Source organism: Pygocentrus nattereri, chromosome 6, assembly GCF_015220715.1.
Source record: "Pygocentrus nattereri isolate fPygNat1 chromosome 6, fPygNat1.pri, whole genome shotgun sequence".
Taxonomy (NCBI): Eukaryota; Metazoa; Chordata; class Actinopteri; order Characiformes; family Serrasalmidae; genus Pygocentrus; species Pygocentrus nattereri.
The window spans coordinates 6,412,056-6,432,458 of NC_051216.1; the positions used below are offsets into that span (position 1 = coordinate 6,412,056).

The 20,403-nt window shown below is 42.7% G+C and overlaps 1 protein-coding gene across 2 annotated transcripts in view; it reads left to right on the forward strand.

The window, feature by feature from the left end:
• The window catches only part of dnajc10 (DnaJ (Hsp40) homolog, subfamily C, member 10), a 40,662-nt gene extending 21,318 nt beyond the window's left edge, over positions 1 to 19,344 (forward strand). For both annotated transcript variants that reach the window (XM_017722891.2, XM_017722890.2), the window contains exons 13-23: positions 69 to 183; positions 1,174 to 1,301; positions 3,420 to 3,536; positions 5,659 to 5,760; positions 8,880 to 9,035; positions 9,565 to 9,698; positions 10,897 to 10,950; positions 12,479 to 12,626; positions 16,333 to 16,455; positions 17,163 to 17,270; positions 18,303 to 19,344. In XM_017722891.2, the coding sequence (XP_017578380.2) occupies positions 69 to 183; positions 1,174 to 1,301; positions 3,420 to 3,536; positions 5,659 to 5,760; positions 8,880 to 9,035; positions 9,565 to 9,698; positions 10,897 to 10,950; positions 12,479 to 12,626; positions 16,333 to 16,455; positions 17,163 to 17,270; positions 18,303 to 18,314 (1,197 nt within the window). In that variant the 3' untranslated portion in view covers positions 18,315 to 19,344. The remainder of the gene's footprint in view (positions 1 to 68; positions 184 to 1,173; positions 1,302 to 3,419; positions 3,537 to 5,658; positions 5,761 to 8,879; positions 9,036 to 9,564; positions 9,699 to 10,896; positions 10,951 to 12,478; positions 12,627 to 16,332; positions 16,456 to 17,162; positions 17,271 to 18,302) is intronic.
• Positions 19,345 to 20,403: the final 1,059 nt, after the last annotated feature.

Below are 20,403 nucleotides of genomic sequence, written 5' to 3' on the forward strand. Positions count from 1 at the left end.
GTGTGTCGTGTGGCCTTTATTCCCTGCTCTCACCGCAGTGTGTTTGTTGTATTTCTGCGAATGTGCAGGTGGGGAAGGTGAACTGTGCGTCAGAAGCAGAGCTGTGTGCTTCTCTCTACATCCAGAAACCCTGCATGGCCGTCTTCAAAGGGCTCGGCATTCATGACTTTGAGATCCATCACGGTGGGTTTTAGGCTGTGCGCACTGAGCATTCATGTGGAAAAAGCACTACTCAGATTGTATTTTGAGCCAATAGGGAGAAAATAAGCAGTTCCTGCAGCACTTACTCTGCAGCAATAGCAGACTCAGATTTCTGTACACTGGTGCTGATGGGAGGGCGGCACGGTGGGTAGCGCTGTCGCCTCACAGCGAGGAGGGCCTGGGTTCGATTCCCCGGCCGGGTGACCGGGGTCCTCTCTTTGTGGAGTTTGCATGTTCTCCCCGTGTCTGCGTGGGTTTCCTCCGGGTTCTCCGGTTTCCTCCCACAGTCCAAAGACATGCAGACAGGCCGATTGGACGTGCTAAATTACCCTCGGTGTGAGTGTCTGTCTGTCTGCCCTGCGATGGACTGGCGAGTCAGGGTGTATCCTACCTTCCACCCGATGACCGTAGGGATAGGCTCCAGCACCCCCTACAACCCAGAAGGAGAAGCGGCTTAGAAAATGGATGGATGGTGCTGATGGGAACCAGATGGGAACCATGACTACAACACAAATATAGACATTTTATTTACTATCCAAACCACCAATCAACCCACATGACTCTTCTGTTTTATATGGAACACTGATGGTGCTGAAATAGTGTATAGTTCGAAAAAATAATTGGGACAGTTTTACTTCACAACGCCCTACATTTACCCCTCCACCATGAATGGATTTTACTTATTCAAATCATTGGTAAAACAATGTCTCAGACATCAGACAGCGTGTTTCTGTGAGGGAGCTTTTAGAGGCATTGAGCTCTTAAGATGTCTGGTTCCTATCAGCACCACTGGGGACAACCAGTTAGCAGTTCAGCTCAGACCACTCTGAACAACATCCGACAGATTTAATTACACAGGCATTTTTAAAATCCCCTTTTACAGGTTTCCTTTGCAGTTGTCTGTGCTGCTGTTTCCTCACTGTTTATCTGTAACTTGGTGTTTTGTTTTAAGCTGCTCTCTCGTGTCCTCAGGTAAAGACGCTCTGTATAACATCGTGGCGTTTGCGAAGGAGAGCGTGAGCGCCCATGTTACGACGCTGCGGCCCGAGAACTTCCCTCGGGACGAGAAGGAGCCCTGGCTGGTGGACTTCTTCGCCCCTGTGAGTTTTTACACCCCCACTGCAAGCTGACTGAGGATTTCTCATATTTGATAAAGTATTGTTAGCCTTCCCCATCCGTAATTTACACATGCACTGCAGCTTCAGCTGCCTCTGCGATCCCGTGTTAGCACAGGTCATTGTGAAGTGTTTTTATGCGTTTTCTAAGCCATTTTTTTGGATTTTACCCAGTTTTCACCCCAATTTAGTCGTTTCTGGTGCTACCAGTGCTAGGAGGGTGAAGGCAGCACAGGCGTCCTCTGAGACCTGTGAACCAGCATCACGCTGAGTGATGGGGGGAGGTGGGGGGGCGTCCTACCCACCCAGAGAGCGAGGCCAGTTGTGCTCTCTTGGACTCACCAGGGATCAAACTCGCGACCTCCTGATGACCGGGCCGACGCTTAGACGGTTGCACCACTCGGGAGCCCATTTTCTAAGCCTTTTTAACTGCATGCCTGACCGATACGTTGGTTGGCTGATAATATTTCCAGACATTTTTTATCAGTATTGCCGAAGATGATAACAATCCCAGTTTCAGCAAGATCAAAACTCCGGATCTCTCAATGAAAGGTCATAACTTTAGGTGGTTGTGCCACTGGGGAGCCCAATATGAGTCACTTCCTGTTTACTTAAATGTTGGAGCTGGTCGGTCTGAACATGAAACATAACAAAAATTGAGTAGCAAAATGTATTCAAACCTCATCTTTAGCAGGAGAAACACGAAAAAATCAGAGGTTAATTAAAGAAACTTGAACAGTGAAGAAGTTTGAGCGCCCAGAGTTACAAAAGTGACATTATCAAAGACGTCTCAGAGCAAAAAAACTACAAATAGAGTATAGAATTAAAATATTTCAGTATTTCAGTTGGTAGTCAAGATTTTCAGAAGCAGATTTTTACCCCCTGTAAAGGAGTAGCTTGGCGAAAAATCAGTTTTACCCTATTTTCCCAGATTCTGTTGATCAGCCGAACACGCGGTGAGTCTCCAGACACTAGAACTCAATAGTCACCCAAATAGTCCAAACTGTTTCTGTAAAAATGCTGTAAAGTTTTTCTTAAACTGCGTCCAGGTCTACACTAAGGTGCCGCCGACTTGCTGATGCGGTTTACTGTGAATAATACCAACGAACAGAACAGTGGACGGCCGCTTTAGACAACAGGGTCTGCATGTACAGACCACCTCAGCAGCAGGAGCACTGATCTCTAATCAGTATTTGTCAGAATGAGAATTATTGGACTTATTAATCCGATAACTCAGAATAACTGCACAAACTCAGGATTAGTCAGTAATCAGATTTCTGCTTCACCTCCAGCCGATAAACTCACAGAAGATGATGTGACGTAATAAACATTGCGCCGCTTTACCTAAAAATATGAACAGGCCTCATCTAGTAGATGAAGAATATGTAAGTCCTTCATTTCGTTTGGTTTGGTTTCAGCGTCTCTCCGAAAGCGTTTTGCTGCGTCTCGTGGCGGCGGGGGTTCGCTTGTTTCTGGGACCACGGTCTGTTTCGCTCACGCGCAGACTGAGAAGTCCAAAAGAAATCAGAGTAAGAGTTCAGCTGCACTGAGTGATCTGATTACGGAGCTGAAGCCCAGCGTCGGATTTCTAGAGCTGGCGTTGATCTAAGAAATCAGAGTATGACGTTTGGAATAATCGGAAGTGCAGAACTGCAGAAATTCGATCGTGATCAAGTTGTTATGTGCATTATGTGCATGTAAACCCGCTCGGTGACCACCATAAATCAGAGGAATCTGGTCCAAGTCAAGTTTTTTTCATTTTTATAGTTCATGGAAAGTCGTACTGTGCTTAAAACCACACGGGAAGTCTTCAGGACCGTTGTGAAGACCTGGAAGTGGATTGAGCGGGTTGAGAGAAGCTTTAGGGATGTTTATTTACAGACATGGTTTGGGTGACTGAGTTTTAGTGTTAGAGATTTTTGCCTTGTAGCTCCATTTCTAAACTAAAGAAGTAAAATGTGAACTTGTCTGATCGGCTGCATCTGGAGTAAATGGGAAATTGGGTAGATTAGATTAGTTGGGCAAGTACAGCATTTTACATACTATGGTGTGTGTGTGTGTGTGTGTGTGTGTTTGTGTGTGTGTGTTTGTGTGTGTGACTAGTGGTGCCCCCCCTGTCGTGCTCTGCTGCCTGAACTCAGAAAGGCCTCCATCCAGCTGCATGGACAGATGAAGTTTGGCACTCTAGACTGCACCATACACGAGGGTCTCTGCAGCATGGTGAGAAAACTCCACTCTAACTCGGACCTCCAAGAGACACATATCGATTTATTAAAGGTTGGAAATATAATTTCAGGATGTCACACCTAGGGACTGTTCTATGTTGTGTTTTGATTGTTCTGAGCATGTTTTTTACATATATAAATGTCTGGGATAAATGTTGTTATATTTGCCAGTTCAGTCTTCTGTCCCTGGAATCCACTGTTTCCTAGAACCCAGTCAGCATAAACCACAGAACACAGGGAACCCAGATTTTCACCTTCGTCTCCATCTTCACCCTGCAGTGATCAGCCTTACAACGTGCATGCATGTGTTCAGCGCTCGCGCCGTGCTGCTCTGGCGTACAGGGTTTCGGGGTTATGCAGCGGCTTTCAGTCATTTAAAGCATGAATTCATTTCAACCGGAGTTTTGATGTCTGTGTTTCTTCTAACACATTAATGTGCATATGGGTCTTTCTCCATTTGGACGGGAAACCGCGTCACAGAGGTTTCAGGGCTTAAAAACTTGCCTAAAATGTTTGGCACAGCTCCAAAAGTGGGTAAGTACATTTACACAGTCGACCCAAGATTAAAGACCACATTTCCGTCATGATCTCTCTGGTTTTTCTCTTTCCATCCTGTTTCATAGCCGCTCTGCGCCTGTAAAACCGCTCATCACAAAACCGATTTTCAACCATTTTAAACATAAAACAATATATTTAAGAGGTTTACCTTAGGAAGTTGTTTACTTGTTATGTCATTAAGATTATATTAGATTTAAAATATATGTATTTTATTTAAAACATTCATGTGTCACAGAGATTTTGGTCACTGGTGTTATGAGGACTCTTATTTTGTATTTTAACACAGTATTTTCAGCTCCATTAAACTGCCTCTTTGGGTCGAGGCTCATCAGAGAGGAAGCATCTCAGGGCCTGAGGAGGCGAGTCACACTGGCTCACTGTATTTCATTAATTTATTAATGATTTTATTAATCAGGCAGCTCAGAACTCCTATGTGTCATCGTCGTGATGCGGTTTAATGGCTGGGTGATTAAAATTGAGTCAAAATAATGCCATAAATAACAGTTTTATTCCTGATTTTAAACAGATGCACAAGGTCCCCTGATCAGCCAGTGAGTCGGCCAGTTTACAAAATCCTCAGTTTTAACCAGAAAGTCACTGGAGTCACCGTCACTGGTGCTACACCACATTCATATAATATCCATATAATATATTCAGTGACTAACATATGTTTGGAACTAAGCTCTCCTTTCTGCATATATGATAATAAGCCCATTAACATGCGCTATTAAGATTAATTAGTTTGGGGATGAAAGAAACTTTTAAAAATGTACCCACCTGCATTCCTGCTGCAAATGAAGAATGACCCATACGTGAGATCTTCTTAGGGCCATGTGGTCTCTGAGCTTCCCTGAGCTCATATTTGAGGATATTGTTCAAAATTGAACCATATGGCTTAAATTTGAGCCCTTTGATCGCCCAAAAGCCAAAGAACAAAAGTATTATTTCAGTTTGATTGTATATCGCAAGTGTCAGAACCAGATCGGTGTCGTTTCTGTCATAGTAAATTTGGTCCTGGCACATGAATGGATTTGTGTATTGTTTTAAGGCGCTTTGCATTCATTCATCTGTTGGTCTGCTTTTAATTTTAAAAACAAAGGACAACTAAAGCTGCTGGAGGGTCTGTTTCATAGCATTGTGTCCAGAAAAGCGCATGTATTTGTTGTTATGTCTGTCATTCATGTATTTATGCGTGTACGCTTCTTCTCACTGCTCATTAACTGAGATTCCTCCCTCACCCGTTGTGCAGATTTCAGCAGGAGATGAGATGTTTTTAGGCTCCAGCTGCTTCCTGTTGAGTTTACCACCGCACCGGTATAACACTGATCGCGGCTCCACTGATAACCATCAACCATTTTCCACAGGAAGCTGCAGCGTGCAAATTATCTGATAATTGTACTGTTTGAAGCTCTTCTGAGAAATTATTACAGTCTTTTTAATTTTTTTTCTAAGATAGCATCAGCATTGACTTTTGAACAGGTTGTAAAAGCGAATTCTTTGATTTGAACAGAGACATTTATGGTCACAAACAAGCCTTGATGCCTTTTTCATTTTTGCAGTACAACATTAACGCCTATCCGACAACCGTCATCTTCAACAAGTCAAGCATCCACGAGTATGAAGGGCACCACTCTGCTGACGGCATTCTGGAGTTCATCGAGGTACGTTTCTGTAGCAGCCTCATCAGCCTGAGTGGGCTTAGAGATGTCGGCTGTTTCTCTTCAGCTTTAGCCAAGGGCGCCCACCCTTTCAGGAGGAGCCACTTAAAATGCAGAGCCTTCAGCCAGAGTGTGAGTATGGAAGCCATATACACCATAATACAGCCATATACACACATCCTCTAAGCCGTTTCTCCTTCTGGGTCGCGGGGGAAGCCATGTAGTGTGTAATAATAATAATGAGACCATTTTTCATGATTATGACTGCGTATCTCATATTTAGGACTTCAGATCTCATAATAACGTCTTACTGGTTTTCTCATAAATATGATGCAAAGTCATTATGAGATATTAAGTTGTAATTATGAGATTAAGTCGTTCTTATGAGATGCAAATTCATAATTCAGAGGCTAAGTCTAGTTATGAGATGAAGTCATAATAATGATATAGTAAGTTAGAATTATGAGGCAAAATGATGTGAAACATTCTCCATATTATAAGACCTTATTATTATAGACATAATTATGAGATTAAGGACCAGTATGCCTTGTTTTCAAGGGTCATCTTGCCTGAGTTAGAAGGGCAGTGGTTGAGATCTTCCTCAGAAATGAGACCCTGAAATAAAAGAGCATCTCTTCATTATCAGCTACTGCCGCTGCTCTGTGGGCGACCCTGCCCGTCTGCAGGGACAGCAGAGGAGGGGAAAGTTCAGCTCCTCACTGCTGGGCTTCAGTTACATTTAGGGATCACACGCCTTCAAAGAGGGGGGGCAGTTATTTATTATCACCCCCCCTAATTCTTCAGTGATATGAAGCTGAAGTCAGATATTCTCCAGCTTGTCGATGGAATTTTCCCATTCCACCTTAAATGGAGCAGCAGTTACATTCTGGCACTTCAGCCGTCAGAACTGCTGGACTGTTTAAGGTGGAACAGCAAATTAAACTAGCTAGTTATAGAGATATTAGACTGCTATTAGCCATTTTTATGCTTGTTATAAAGAAAAGGGCCATAATGTATTGAAATGACATTAAACTGAGATAAAACGGTGATTATTATAATTTAACGGAGAAAATTCTCACATTTGTGGGTTTCTTTGGTCTCTCATTCAGCCGTCTTGCCGTTTTGTTTTTTTTTTTTCCTCATAACTCTGTTTGGAGGGCCATGTAGCCCCAATACTTCACCCCACCCATCTATCTCAGCAGCAATCAGGACATCCTACTGCTAGACATAAACTCGTAAAACAGAGGGCTAAGGGCTGAGCGGTAGGGCTGAGGGGTGAAATGAAGTCAGGCCTTAGTCATAGTAAGTCATTCTTATAAGATACTACTTCATAACTGAAGTACTAAGTCTAATTATGAGATAGGAAGTCATAAGAATGACGTAGCAAGTTAATTATGAGACACTAATTCAAGTTTATGAGAAATGATCTCCATATTATGAGATCTCGTTATCATAAGACAGCAAGTCATAGTTATAGACACTAAGTCGTAATTATGAGACAGGATCTGATTAGTCATATGTGGTTGGTTAGTGTAGTGGGTAACACCTCTGCCTTCCACACTGTAGACTGGGGTTCATTCCCTGCCTTGGCAAACACCGTACACTATACCAATAAGGGTCCTTGGGCAAGACTCCTAACACCACCTTCACCTACCTGTGTACAAGTAATCAATGTACAGCATACAATAACTAGACAACTTCACAACCGTTAAGGACCGGACAGTAGAGCCAATGTCCAGATTATGATGACTGCATATGAAGTGAGGCGGTTAAAGTTTCACAGTAAAGTGTGGAAGGTGAGGTGCAACAGATGAAGTGAGTAGTGAGGCAGAGGTAGCAGCTCAGTGAGCTTAAAGGTCCAGCAGGTAGAGCTGTTCAGCAGTCTGACCGCCTGCGGGAAGAAACTGTCCCAGAGTCTGGAAGACTCGGCCCTGATGCTCCGCAGCCTTGTTCCAGATAGGAGTGGCGTCAAGGGTTCTTTAGTAAAGAAAATTGTTCTATGTAGAACAATGAACACTCAAAGAATCAAAGGGTTCTTTGCACCATGAAATGGTTCTTCAGCATGATGGAGAAGGTGCTGTAGATGGTTCTGTAAATATAACTCTTTTGGGTGCTGTATAGAACCATTTTCAGAAAGGTTCTATATAGAACTGCATATAGCACATTGATGATTTTTATTTATTTATTTTTAATCAGTCTGAAGAAGCATTTTATGATGCAGAGAACCTTATAAACACGGAAAAGTTCTTTGCATGGCCATGGTTCTATATAGAGCCATTTTCTTTACTAAAGATCCTTTAAAGCAGCACCTTGTTTTAAGACTGCGTTTGATGGACGACAGCGATTTTTGCTGATGCAGCTTCTTTCCACATCATTTCTTTTACATCTGCCTGTAAGTTCCAAGAGAAGATCAAACCTTCATATCGCTGTTGTTGGAAAAAAATCCTTGGATCTCCAAAATTAGAACTTTACAGGAGAAAGAAAAAACCTACTGTAGTTCTAATGCAAGTCAATGGAACCAGACGTCTTTCCAAGTCATTTGGGGCCGTTTCTTTTGCTCCGTTCATCATGAAATTTACACACAATGTAAAGGGCAACAGGTCCTTTGAAATTATGTCAAAAACTGAAAAATGACAAAAATATGAGGTTTTCTTCCGACAGCAGCGATACTTTGTGACATCACAACCAGAACGTACAGGCAGTGTGACGTACCGTGTTCAGGGTTCAAACCTAAGGCCAGAAAAAGTGGATATTCTGAACTTCTTGGCCAAAAAACAGGCGTGAAATTTGATTTATAGAAAATAATTGCAATTTAAATCACAGTCGCAATATCAGTCAGAAAAATCGCAATTAGATATTTTACCCAAATCGTTCAGCACTACTCTAATTGACTTGCGTATGTGGTTCCAGACTCTGTATGACACACTGTTGTCCTATAAACATGGACTGAAATACATCACATGGCTAGAATCAGTAGCAGCAGCAACGCTGAAGCCTGAAGGTGTCCGTTTTATAGGTGGCGGTACGTTATGCAGTGTGATTTGGGCGATTCACTCAGCTAAACGACAGAACTGAGCTCAGCCTTGTTCCTCAGAGGTTTGACAGTGTGAGTCTGATTACAGGACCTGGTGAACCCGGCTGTGGTGACACTGACCCCAGACAGCTTTCAGCAGCTGGTGAAGCGGAGGAAGCAGGCGGAGACATGGATGGTGGATTTCTACGCTCCGTGGTGCGGACCCTGTCAGGCTCTGCTGCCAGAGTGGAGGAGAATGGCTCGGGTACCAAACACCTGTTTAAATATACTTACGTGGGAGATCAGTGAGATGAACAATAGCTGACTTACAGTTAGGAGGTTTTGGGATGTTTTTAATGGGTTACTTTTGTTTATTTTCCGTAATCCTGTGAAATTTTGTTAAGTTTCAAATTGTTGTGCAGGGCATTTTTCTTTTCTTTTTTATTTGTAACATTTTTTTTATCATTATTTTATTTTTATTTCGTTTATTTTATTTGTAGTTTTAATACTCATGCTGCAGTGTCCAGGGCTTGAAGCCAGCAATGTAGATAATGTTATTTTTGAATAACTTTCTCATCACTGATGTTATATCCATCATTTATTCAGCTTAAAACTAGAAATCTGTTTTTTTTTTAATTAGTTTTAACAGGATTTTTTAGATTTTAAAAGATTTTAAAATGCCAGTGGTTTTACTTTTTCATTAAGTTTACCACAAATGTTTGTTCAGGTGCTTTCAGTGCTGTGATTTTATAGATAAATCTCTTTTACTGACTGCTGTTTTTGCCTGTGTGTAGATGCTGAGTGGGATGATAAACGTGGGAACGGTGGACTGTCAGAAATATCACTCTTTCTGTCAGGGTGAAAACGTGCGCGCGTATCCTGAGATCCGCCTCTTCCCCCAGAACAGCAACCGCAGAGACCAGTACCAGTACGAGCATTCATAAACACGTTATAACACTTGTTATGTATTACTTTTGTTTGTTTAACAATGTGTCTCTCGTCCTTGGTGTCCTAAACATATCAGACAGTGCCCCGTTACAAAGAACTCTGAGACCAGCGCTGATATGAGCGTTCGTAAATCTCACCAGGCCTTTTAACAAGCTGCACAGACGCATTGTAATGCATTATAAAGGCACTTCACTGTGATCACAGTGTGACCAACAAATAGCGTGTATGCAACCACAGAGAATCCTGCATTCACAGATATGTTGTACTGCTTTCACTGTACGTTTAACCACAAGAGCCAGTGCGTTCGTTCACATCCACATCGTCTTACAACACACTCTGTTCCCCCTTTCATGCTGCCCAGTCATCTACGTGTTTCTACATACTCACAACCTGTTCGCTCTACACTTGTCTGGCATTATCAGCTTTTGTATTGGACATTCTCTGTAATTAGGGTTCCACTGATGCTGGCATTCAAACCCAATATCGGCGAGATGGGATACAGATAGCTATAACTGATACCACATTGTGGTGTGGGTTGACAGGCAGCAGTACCAATTCTCATGGCAAAAATCTGTGTGTGTGTATATGTGTGTGTGTGTGTGTGTGTGTGTGTGTGTGTGTGTGTGTGTGTATATCGCTGCTGTCTATATATACATGCAGTCAGGCCAATTGGACATTACATTGCCTCTATGTGTGGTTCTGTCTGTCTGTCTGTCCTGCGATGGACTGGCGACCTGTCTATATATATATATATATATATATATGTATATATGTGTGTGTGTGTGTGTGTGTGTGTATGTATATATAATCCAGCTAAACAAAGTAAATGCCATTTACTGAAGCTTGGTACGTTTTATTTGTGACACAGGGCTTGGCTTCTACCAATATAAAATACTTCATAAAATATTTAAGAAGTGGAATTGGTTGGTCAGGACATATGATGTAGTAAGCTTAGATACAGTTAGTATCAGCATCTGTGCTCAGCATACTACCCAATACTGGCGGATCAGGTATCGGTATCGGTATCGGTATCGGAAGGGAAAACCTGGTATCGGTGCATCCCTCACACTCGAAACGCCTCACACTCTTTAATTAGTATGTAATATCAGTCTTAATACATCTATTCCAATGTAATACATGCAGACTAATACAACAATTTTCTTTTTTTCCCCCCACAGTAGCTATAATGGCTGGCACAGAGACGCTCACTCCCTCAAAACCTGGGCCCTCAGGTACGCTTCTTAAATAAATAGTTTTTGTTTTTTTCCTCTTTACCCCAGGTGTAGTAGAACTGCCAAGACATGTTTGTTGACTGAAATGTGCTTCTTTAGTTCCGTGCTGGAGCTACAGACCACATTCAGGCTTCAAGGTGGCTGCAGTATGTCCTACAGTAGACTTGAGCTGAGTGACGATAGTCACCAGTGGTTCCCATCACAACTACCAGTCGGACGATGTGAGAAACACGCCATCCGTGGCTTAAGACGCACAAAAGTATCAATATTTCATGCACGTTTTAAAAAAAAACGGAGCTCTGTCCATATCAGTCCAGATACAGTACATTTTATAGCTTCAAAATAAAGATAAAGCCATGCTACAGCTTTCCACACACAGGGGCTTAAATGATTTTGAAGTTGTGGTTGAATCCAAATGAATGTGAATAAAAAAGCCAGCGTCTCTTATTCTTATTAATATCCTAATAACAATGATGAAAATAGGCTACAGTGTCAGCAGCTTTTTTGGCTCTCTTGTTGATAAACTTTAGCCGTTTATTATTTTATCGTGAGCCCAGAGTTTTTCATCTTTTCTGTAAACTTTGCCCAAATTAAAAGCAGCAGTTTGCACGCATTAAAACTGATGTCACACCAGAGGAGTCTTTGAGTCTTTAAGGAAATCTTGAGGGCAGCTCGGTTTAAATGAGGATACTGGGTGGATCTTTTGCCCATGCAGGTCAAGTGATCTTTTCAGACTAATGTCAGATTCAGGGCGCAACACAAATGATCAAACAACAGTCAGATTTAGGCAGTAAATAGGATTTAAGCCGCTGCAGTCTGGACATAGCTTTTAAAAACTCGTTCACCTTTGCCAGCTGTGGTCTAGATGTCTTTGTGTTTACTGGTGATGTTTCGGCTTCTGTTCACACTTGAGCCTCCGTAATTTCCTGGGTATTGAGCTGTGCCTTGTGTAAGTAAGTTGATCAACTTAAAGCAGGATTTTGATTGAGTTGTGTTCGTGGGTATTTACAGTTAAATACCCCTGTAAATTGCATGTATAAAAGGGGGATTTGGACTTTTAACCAAACTGTTGCTGTCCGTCGTGGGCTGGAACTGGGAACCGGCTCTGTGACCGGAAGGTCGCCGGTTCGATCCCCAGTGCCGACAGTCCATGACTGAGGTGTCCTTGAGCAAGACACCTAACCCCCCAACTGCTCCCCGGGTGCCGTGGATAGGGCTGCCCACCGCTCCGGGCGAGTGTGCTCACTGCCCCCTAGTGTGTGTGTGTTCACTAGTGTGTATGTGGTGTTTCACTTCACGGATGGATTAAATGTGGAGGTGGAATTTCCCCGTTTGTGGGATTAAATAAGTATCACTAATAAAGCTCTGTGGTGCTCCCTAAGAGAACCTATGAAATCTGATATAAAAAGTTTAGTGATCACGCAGAAACATCAGACATTTCAATAAAATACCTGTTTTGTGCCACTCGACCTGTATAATGTGAACGATGCCTCAGCCTCCTGACTCTGAACCTCTTGTTTCATCTCAGTTCCCTGCCCCGTGCCTCAGTGGATTTGACGCCAGAAGACTTTAAGAGGAAGGTTCTGGAAGGGAGGGAGCACTGGGTGCTGGATTTTTACGCCCCGTGGTGCGGCCCATGCCAACACTTTGCTCCAGAGTTCGAAGTCCTCGCCAGGGTACGTCTAATAGGGTACACAGCAAAGATGATGGCATCTGTCATGACAGTGGTTGGTAGTGGTACCATGACGTGTTTATGGCGTGATCATGTCAGTGTTTTGTTACAGAGTTCGCAAATTACCGTATTGTCCTACCTCAAGACCAAAATAAATAAATAAATAATGCGGCGATGTTTACTGTTTCCCAGTCAAATTCCCAAAATAATGATAATGTTAATGATGCACTGCATTCACTTCACACACATGTGTTTGTACCGAATCCAACGTCAGAGCTGAAACACACATTTCAGACTTTTAAGTGACTTTAGACTAAAATCCTTTGGCTGGGAGTGGCCTTGTACCTTAATTACGTTCATTTAATTAAAATAAATGAATGATTGTGACAACATCAGTCGTAACACTACCGAAACCTTACCAGATGTTTTAGTAGTGACAGTTTCAGCTCATTTTTAGCAGGACGCTCAGAAAATCATAGTATTTTTTATTAAAAAACAAAAAAAGTTCACTTAACTACAGAAAATGTTTTTCGGCAGTGACAGTTCTTAATGTTCCACAGTGATTTTCAGATTTTGGGACCAATTTACTTCAAAACACGTGGTATTCAACTGCTCACCCTGGGGCCATGAGGGACCGGGATACAGTTGCTCTAAAATGCAGGGGTGTGACTAAATAAGGCTCCGCCCACAGACCAAAACTTGTGTTTCCGTAGCGACATGAGATATTTTGTGGAGTTTGTTTCACACATAGCAGACGTAAATGATAATTTGCATACATACATATACATATATATATATATATTCATTCACACACCCACACACACACGCGCACACACACAATTGCCTATTAATGCCATGGGGTTAACTATTTAAAGTCTGAATACTTCAACTCTTTTTGGTAGTTTTTATACTGTGGTACTGCATCTAGTTTGGTAGAATGCTCCATATAGTTAGGATAAATTATATTATGGTTAAAATAATTATTTGGACATTTTCTACTCGTGAGCAGCTAAACAGTTTGAAAAGATTCGGGCTTCGAACAGGTCTTGAAACAGCTGATCGATTACGTCGGATTAAAGGAGAAAGCTGGCAGTTATGCCTGAGCTGTTCATTTAAGCCATTATTTCCCACGGCTGCTACGTCTGTGTAAAGTGACATTGCGTTCTTATGCCCAGTGACCAGATCATATCTCTGTCCGGCTGTTTGCCCACAGTTCTGTGCCAGTTAGATTAAGCAAGAGCATCTGAACCGCTTCACCTCTCAGAGTGACGGTGTTGATGACGATGTTGCCACCACACTGAACAGAATGACGCGTGTTGTTTTTTTTACATGTGTAAAAACCTTCCTGTATGGGATTAATACAAGATAGACACTGATGATTATCTTTGGATCCTGGGCTGTAAATCAGCAGGGCTGTTCAGCCTGTTCTGCAGATCCCACATGTCAGTCAAGACAAGTTTGCTGTTTGCTGTCTGAGGTTTTCTTCTGTAGTTGTGTACTAGAGCTATGAGGCTAAACGTGGACAAAAGTAGATCACTTAACACAAACAAAAGCAGCTACTGTACTGTATTAGGGCTGAATGATTGGGGGAAAAGTCAGATTGGATATACACTATATGACCAAAAGTATGTAGACACCACATTTTTCAGCCACATCTGCCGTTAACGGGTGTTTAAAATCAAGCAGATAACCATGTAATCTATAGACCAACGCTGGCAGTAGAGTAGGACATACTGAAGAGCTCAGTGATTTTAAACGTGGTACTGTCATAGAAAGCCACCTTTGCCAGAAGGCAGTTCCACACCGCTCAACTCAAGTGGTATCGTTTGTGAAATGGAAGCATCTAGGAGCAACAAGAGCTCAGCCACGAAACACCAGACCATGCAAACTCACAGAGCAGGACTGCTAAACTTGTGTAAAAAGTCGCCTGTCCTCTGTCGCCTCACTCACTACACATTCTATACGGCCTCTTGAAGCAACAACAGCCCAAGGACTGAGCATCAGGAGCTTCATGAAGTAAGATCGCTATGCACAATGCGAGGCATCCACCACTGGACCGCTTCACTATCTGGCAGTCTGATGAATCAATCTGGGTTTGGCGAATGGAGAACGCTCCCTACCAGAAAGCATGGTGCCCACTGTAAAGTTTGGTGGAGGAGGGATAATGGGCTGGGCTGGGCTGTTTTTCAGGTTTTGGGCCACTTAGTTGTTAATGCTACAGCACACAAAGACATTTTATAGCATTGTACGCTTCCAGCTTTGTGGCAGCAGTTTGGAAACGGACCTTTCCTGTCCCCTGAGCACGAAATGAGCTCGATAAAGACATAGTTTGATGATTTTGGGGTGGAGGAACCCCAGTGGCCTGCGCAGAGACCTGACCTCAACTAATCTGAACACCTTTGTAATGAACTGGATTGGAGATTGCGAGCCAGGCCCTCTGTCTGACCTCACTGATACTCTTTTGACTGAATCGGCACAAATTCCCAGACACGCTCCAAAATCTTGTGGAAAGATAGAGGGTCAATTCCATAATAATGCCCTTGGTTTTGGAATGGGATGTCAGACAAACTCATATAGACCGTGTGACGGTCAGGTGTCCACATACTTTTGGCGTTGCAGTGTATATGTAATATCAAATTTTCTTACCAATATTGCTATTGTGATTTAAATCATGCTATTTTTATAAATTAAACTCAGTGCATGTTTCCAGGCAACTCTGATACATAATTAGGTTAAATTTCTTTAATTGAAGTTAAGACCGCGTTGAATGATGTAGGATATAATAAAATCACACCTTTTGCAATTTGAAATTTAAAAGCAATTAAAAAAGAAAAATGAACAAATAATTAATTACATTCAGCCTGAATTTCTTTCTGAATTTTGTCTGTCCTTGAGTCCAGTTTTTATGTGTGATGTGAAATTTTGGTTTTAATATTTATTTTTTGTGATTTTTTTGAAATTTTTTTTGATGGTTAGTATTTTAGAGCTATTCGTAGAAAATGAACATATTCTTCTGCAGGTTAATTAGGTCTGATATGAACGAGTGAGTGGGCTTTTTGGATACGGTGTGAACGTGCGAGTGGGCTTTCAGGTGTGGTGTGAACGTGCGAGTGGGCTTTCAGGTGTGGTGTGAACGTGCGAGTGGACTTTCAGGTGTGGTGTGAACGTGCGAGTGGGCTTTCAGGTGTGGTGTGAACGTGCGAGTGGGCTTTCAGGTGTGGTGTGAACGAGCGAGTGGGCTTTCAGGTGTGGTGTGAACGTGCGAGTGGGCTTTCAGGTGTGGTGTGAACGAGCGAGTGGGCTTTCAGGTGTGGTGTGAACGTGCGAGTGGGCTTTCAGGTGTGGTGTGAACGTGCGAGTGGGCTTTCAGGTGTGGTGTGAACGTGCGAGTGGGCTTTCAGGTGTGGTGTGAACGTGCGAGTGGGCTTTCAGGTGTGGTGTGAACGTGCGAGTGGGCTTTCAGGTGTGGTGTGAACGTGCGAGTGGGCTTTCAGGTGTGGTGTGAACGTGCGAGTGGGCTTTCAGGTGTGGTGTGAACGAGTGAGTGGGCTTTCAGGTGTGGTGTGAACGTGCGAGTGGGCTTTCAGGTGTGGTGTGAACGAGTGAGTGGGCTTTCAGGTGTGGTGTGAACATGCGAGTGGGCTTTCAGGTGTGGTGTGAATGAGATCACGCTCTAAACTGTGTTGGTAACCTGTGATTTTTGCCCACAGATGCTGAAGGGAACGGTCAGGGCAGGAAAGGTGGACTGTCAGGCTCACTATCAGACCTGTCAGAGTGCAGGCATCACTGCTTACCCCACCGTCCGCTTCTATCCATACCTGGGCACTCCGCGGGTAAGGGCCGCCACGCTGAGCTCCTGTTCAGCAGAATGGAGGCACTTGTCATGTTAAGAATTTGCGCTGATTATTTCCTTAATAAAACATCTGTAATGTATATTAATTAGAACTTCTGTAAAGTTACCATATTGGAGATACGATGTTTTGTTTGAGCTTGTATGTATCAGTTTTGCAGTGACTCTTTCAACAGAGAGTCCTGGCATAGAGCTGCCGCCGCAGTTTTCCGTTCCTAACAACTACCCGGAACCTGGCTATGATTCATAGTCACCGTCAGTGAAATATCTAGAACTCACAGAAGGACTAGTGAGATGTTTCTTCTCACAAAACTGATTCCACTCAGGCTAATGTTTAAGATCTGCTGCAGACTCCTAACCAATAGGAGAGCTCGCTTGGCTGTATCTGTCTGCATACCACAGAGATAAAAATTCCGATTGGATAATTTCCCGTTGAGTTTTTCAGGATTTCAACCTATAGTTTTCAACCAAAACTAACGATGAAATAAGAATGTTGCTATTACTGTACTTCCAGAGTGTAAATACAACAAGCACGATGACTCTGGTTAATAAAAATGAACTAAAAGTTACAGGTATTTATTTCCAAGAGCTCATGAGACCTTAAGGGCTCCGCACTGATGATGTAGTTTTATATATATATATAAATACATACATATACACACTGTAATGCACACAAAACTCCTTTCACAGCGACAGCAGGGTGGAGAGTACATTAACAGCCGGGACTCCAGCGTCATCGCTGACGTCATCCATCAGAGACTGCAGCAGCTCGCTCTCCAGAACAAATCCCAGCCCAAGGTACGAATCTGACCGCAGCTTCAGTGTGTGGTGTAGTGAGGTTACACTGAGGGTTCACTGAGCGCTAATTAGTGGTCACTACAGCATGAAAGGAGGGGATAGTTTAAGTTAATCTCTCATTTACATTCAAACCAGACTCTAACAAATCCTGCCGCTGAACATCTGCACCAGAGACTTCCATGCTTCTTTATACGTTCATCAAATGCCGAGGCTTTAATTAAATTAAAGCAAGTTTGATGGAAATATGCAGTTGTGTGCAAAAGTTTGGGCGTTCCGGTCTGATTTTTTTTGCTTTGCTGATTTGCTGAAGTGTAAATAAGTGAACATCCTCTACAGAGACACACTTCTGCACACGGGGGCAGTCGTGGGCTGGAGGTCAGGGAACCGGCCTCGTGACCGGAAGGTCGCCGGTTCGATCCCCAGAGCCGACAGTCCATGACTGAGGTGTCCTTGAGCAAGACACCTGACCCCCAACTGCTCCCCGGGCGCCGTGGATAGGGCTGCCCACCACTAAAGGGTTCTTTGCATGGTGAAAGGGTTTCTTTTTGAAAACCCAAACGTTCTTCTGTTATTACAGTGTCAAGCTTGTAACTAATAGAAGAACCGTTTTGGTTACTCTATAGAACCATTTTCAAAATGTTCCATATTTAATCGTCTGTAGCACATTCAAGCTCAATCTCCATCAATCTGAAGAACATCATGAGTGTTCATGGTTGTCTGAACCATCGGCTTTACTAAAGAACACTTGAAGAACCATCTTTATAAGCGTACACATAAATCTTGCTAATGCATCAGACGTACAGCTTCAAAACAGTACCCTTCCACCTGGTAACCCCCACCACCACTTAATCAGTTTTTTTCCACTGCGTGAGAGAACATAGAACCATTTTCTTTACTGAAGAACCCTGGAAGCACCATGTTTGAGAGTGTAGATGATGTTTTGTGTAAAAATGTGCTTATATATTAATATTTTACATTTATTTTTAGTTAGAATTCATTTGATTTGTCTTTTTGTTTTTTTTTCCTTCTCAGGATGAACTGTAAGACTTTTTCAGCTTTCAACCCAAATCTCCATTGAACCCCTTTGGCCTGTGGTAATGATGTGATGGGCTGGAGAAACTTGCGCACACAGAGGATGCTAAAGACTCGGTAAGAGAGATCAATCTGGATTGAGGTTTGCCGCCCCTGAGGGGTCGTTTGGAAGTATTTTAACCTCAGCTTTGTGTGAAAATGTGTACGAGAAGGAGGTGAGGATGGACAGGCTCCAGGACTTCTCCAAGCACCTCCAACGTAAGCGTTACTGAATCCGTTTCTGATTTTCCTGATGAAGAATGTACTGACTCTACAAGACGTCTGTGTACAATGTGTTTCTCATTCACGCTGTGTCCTTTACTGTGATGGCAGTAATGCTGAATACCGTTTTCAAAAGTTTCCTACGTTTTTTTTTGTTGTTTTTTTTTGTGTCAGCCTTTTACACTCCTGTTCTACTGTCAGATGAAATGGTTTTATTTATCTAGTGGAGATACTGTTTGGAAAGACGCCTCTGTATTTTGACAGATGTCAATTTCCTGGGTTTCTAGGAAGCACTGTAAGAATTGAAATACAATACAGTTTCTATGGTATTACATATTGTAATATTGCCTTAGCTTGATAATGAACTACAAGGGTATAACGAACTTTTCTCAACTTTTTTTTTGTTTCAATCAGAGGATTACTGGACTGCACTGTTTACTCTTATAAATAAAGGTTCTTGATGGGACATATGGGTCTAGGAAGAACCTTTAATTGGTGCAGGACCTTTACATGATGTGGAGGTTCTTCGCACGCATTCATATCGTTTACATAAATGGTTCCATCCATTGAAAGTTCTCTAGGAAACACAGTACTTTTATGGCAGTTGGTACCTTTATTTTTAAGAGTGCAGTGTTCGTGTCCTGTAGAATTGGGACTGGCAGGTATTTGTTATGTACATCAGTTTTCTCATTTCTTGTTTTGCAGACACACGTCCCTGATGCCATTATGTAGTGCTGTTTTGCACAGATACATGTTGTAAAATTAAAACTTTTTTCGATGACTTTTTTCGATAACTTTTCTGGGGGGGGTTTGTTACACAAAACTTTGACATATATAAAGTCCACCCTCATGATTAAGTTAATTCATTTACCAAGGTGCTCAGGGTTAACACAGGTGTTCAGTTGTATAATCTCCATAGAACAGCATTTATCAGTACAGCAGAATGCTCTGGAACAACTGCACATGAGCCTAAGTTTGCCATGCCCAATGCCAAGTGTAGGCCAGAAGGGTCTAAAGCCCCCCAGCATTGGGCTGTGGAGCAGTGGAACTGCATTCTCTGGAGTGATGGAGCTCCATCCAATACCTTTGGGATGAGTTGGAGTGATCCAGAACAGACCATCCAACAACAGTAAGTGATCTCACTAATGCTCAATCAAATCCTGACAGCAATGTTCCAACATCTAGTGTAAAGTCTTCCCAGAAGAGCAGAGACTGGAGCAATGAGGGATTCTGTACATGAACGGTCTTCATTTCAGAGGAGATGCTGCAGTAGCAGGTGTCCACAAACTTTAGGACACGTACTGTATCGATACTCCATGGGACTGAACTTCACCATGACGTTTCTCTAGATGACCACTGGGTGGCACCAGAGGAGCATCCACTGTCTGGGACCTCCAAATGACTAAAAGCTTTGCAGCTAATAATGATAATCATAAAAAATACAATAAGCATTTAGTTGTCGTATGTGAATTCTGTGCTACTGGGCAAGAAAGTAGTTTTGTAATATCGTATTTTGGCCATTCGGTGTGCAGCTGTGTCAGTTCTGAATGAACGAGTCTACATAGGCATCATTTTAAGTGCATTTCTGACACAAAGGCTGTCTCAGTTCTTTGATATTCTCAGGATATATGGCCATGCCCAGTCCAGTTAGCGTCATTAAGTCTGGGACTGGGTCACTCCTTTGAAAAAGTAGCGCATTAGCAATTCTGCAACTGAAAGAATCTGAGAAATATGAAATTTGAGCTCCACCCAGACCTCGCCGTGCCCTGTGGCCGTGAGCTGTAGAGCATCTGTTGAGTTCAGCTTAACTGAGATTTATTTGTGTGGTGCTTTCTGCAGC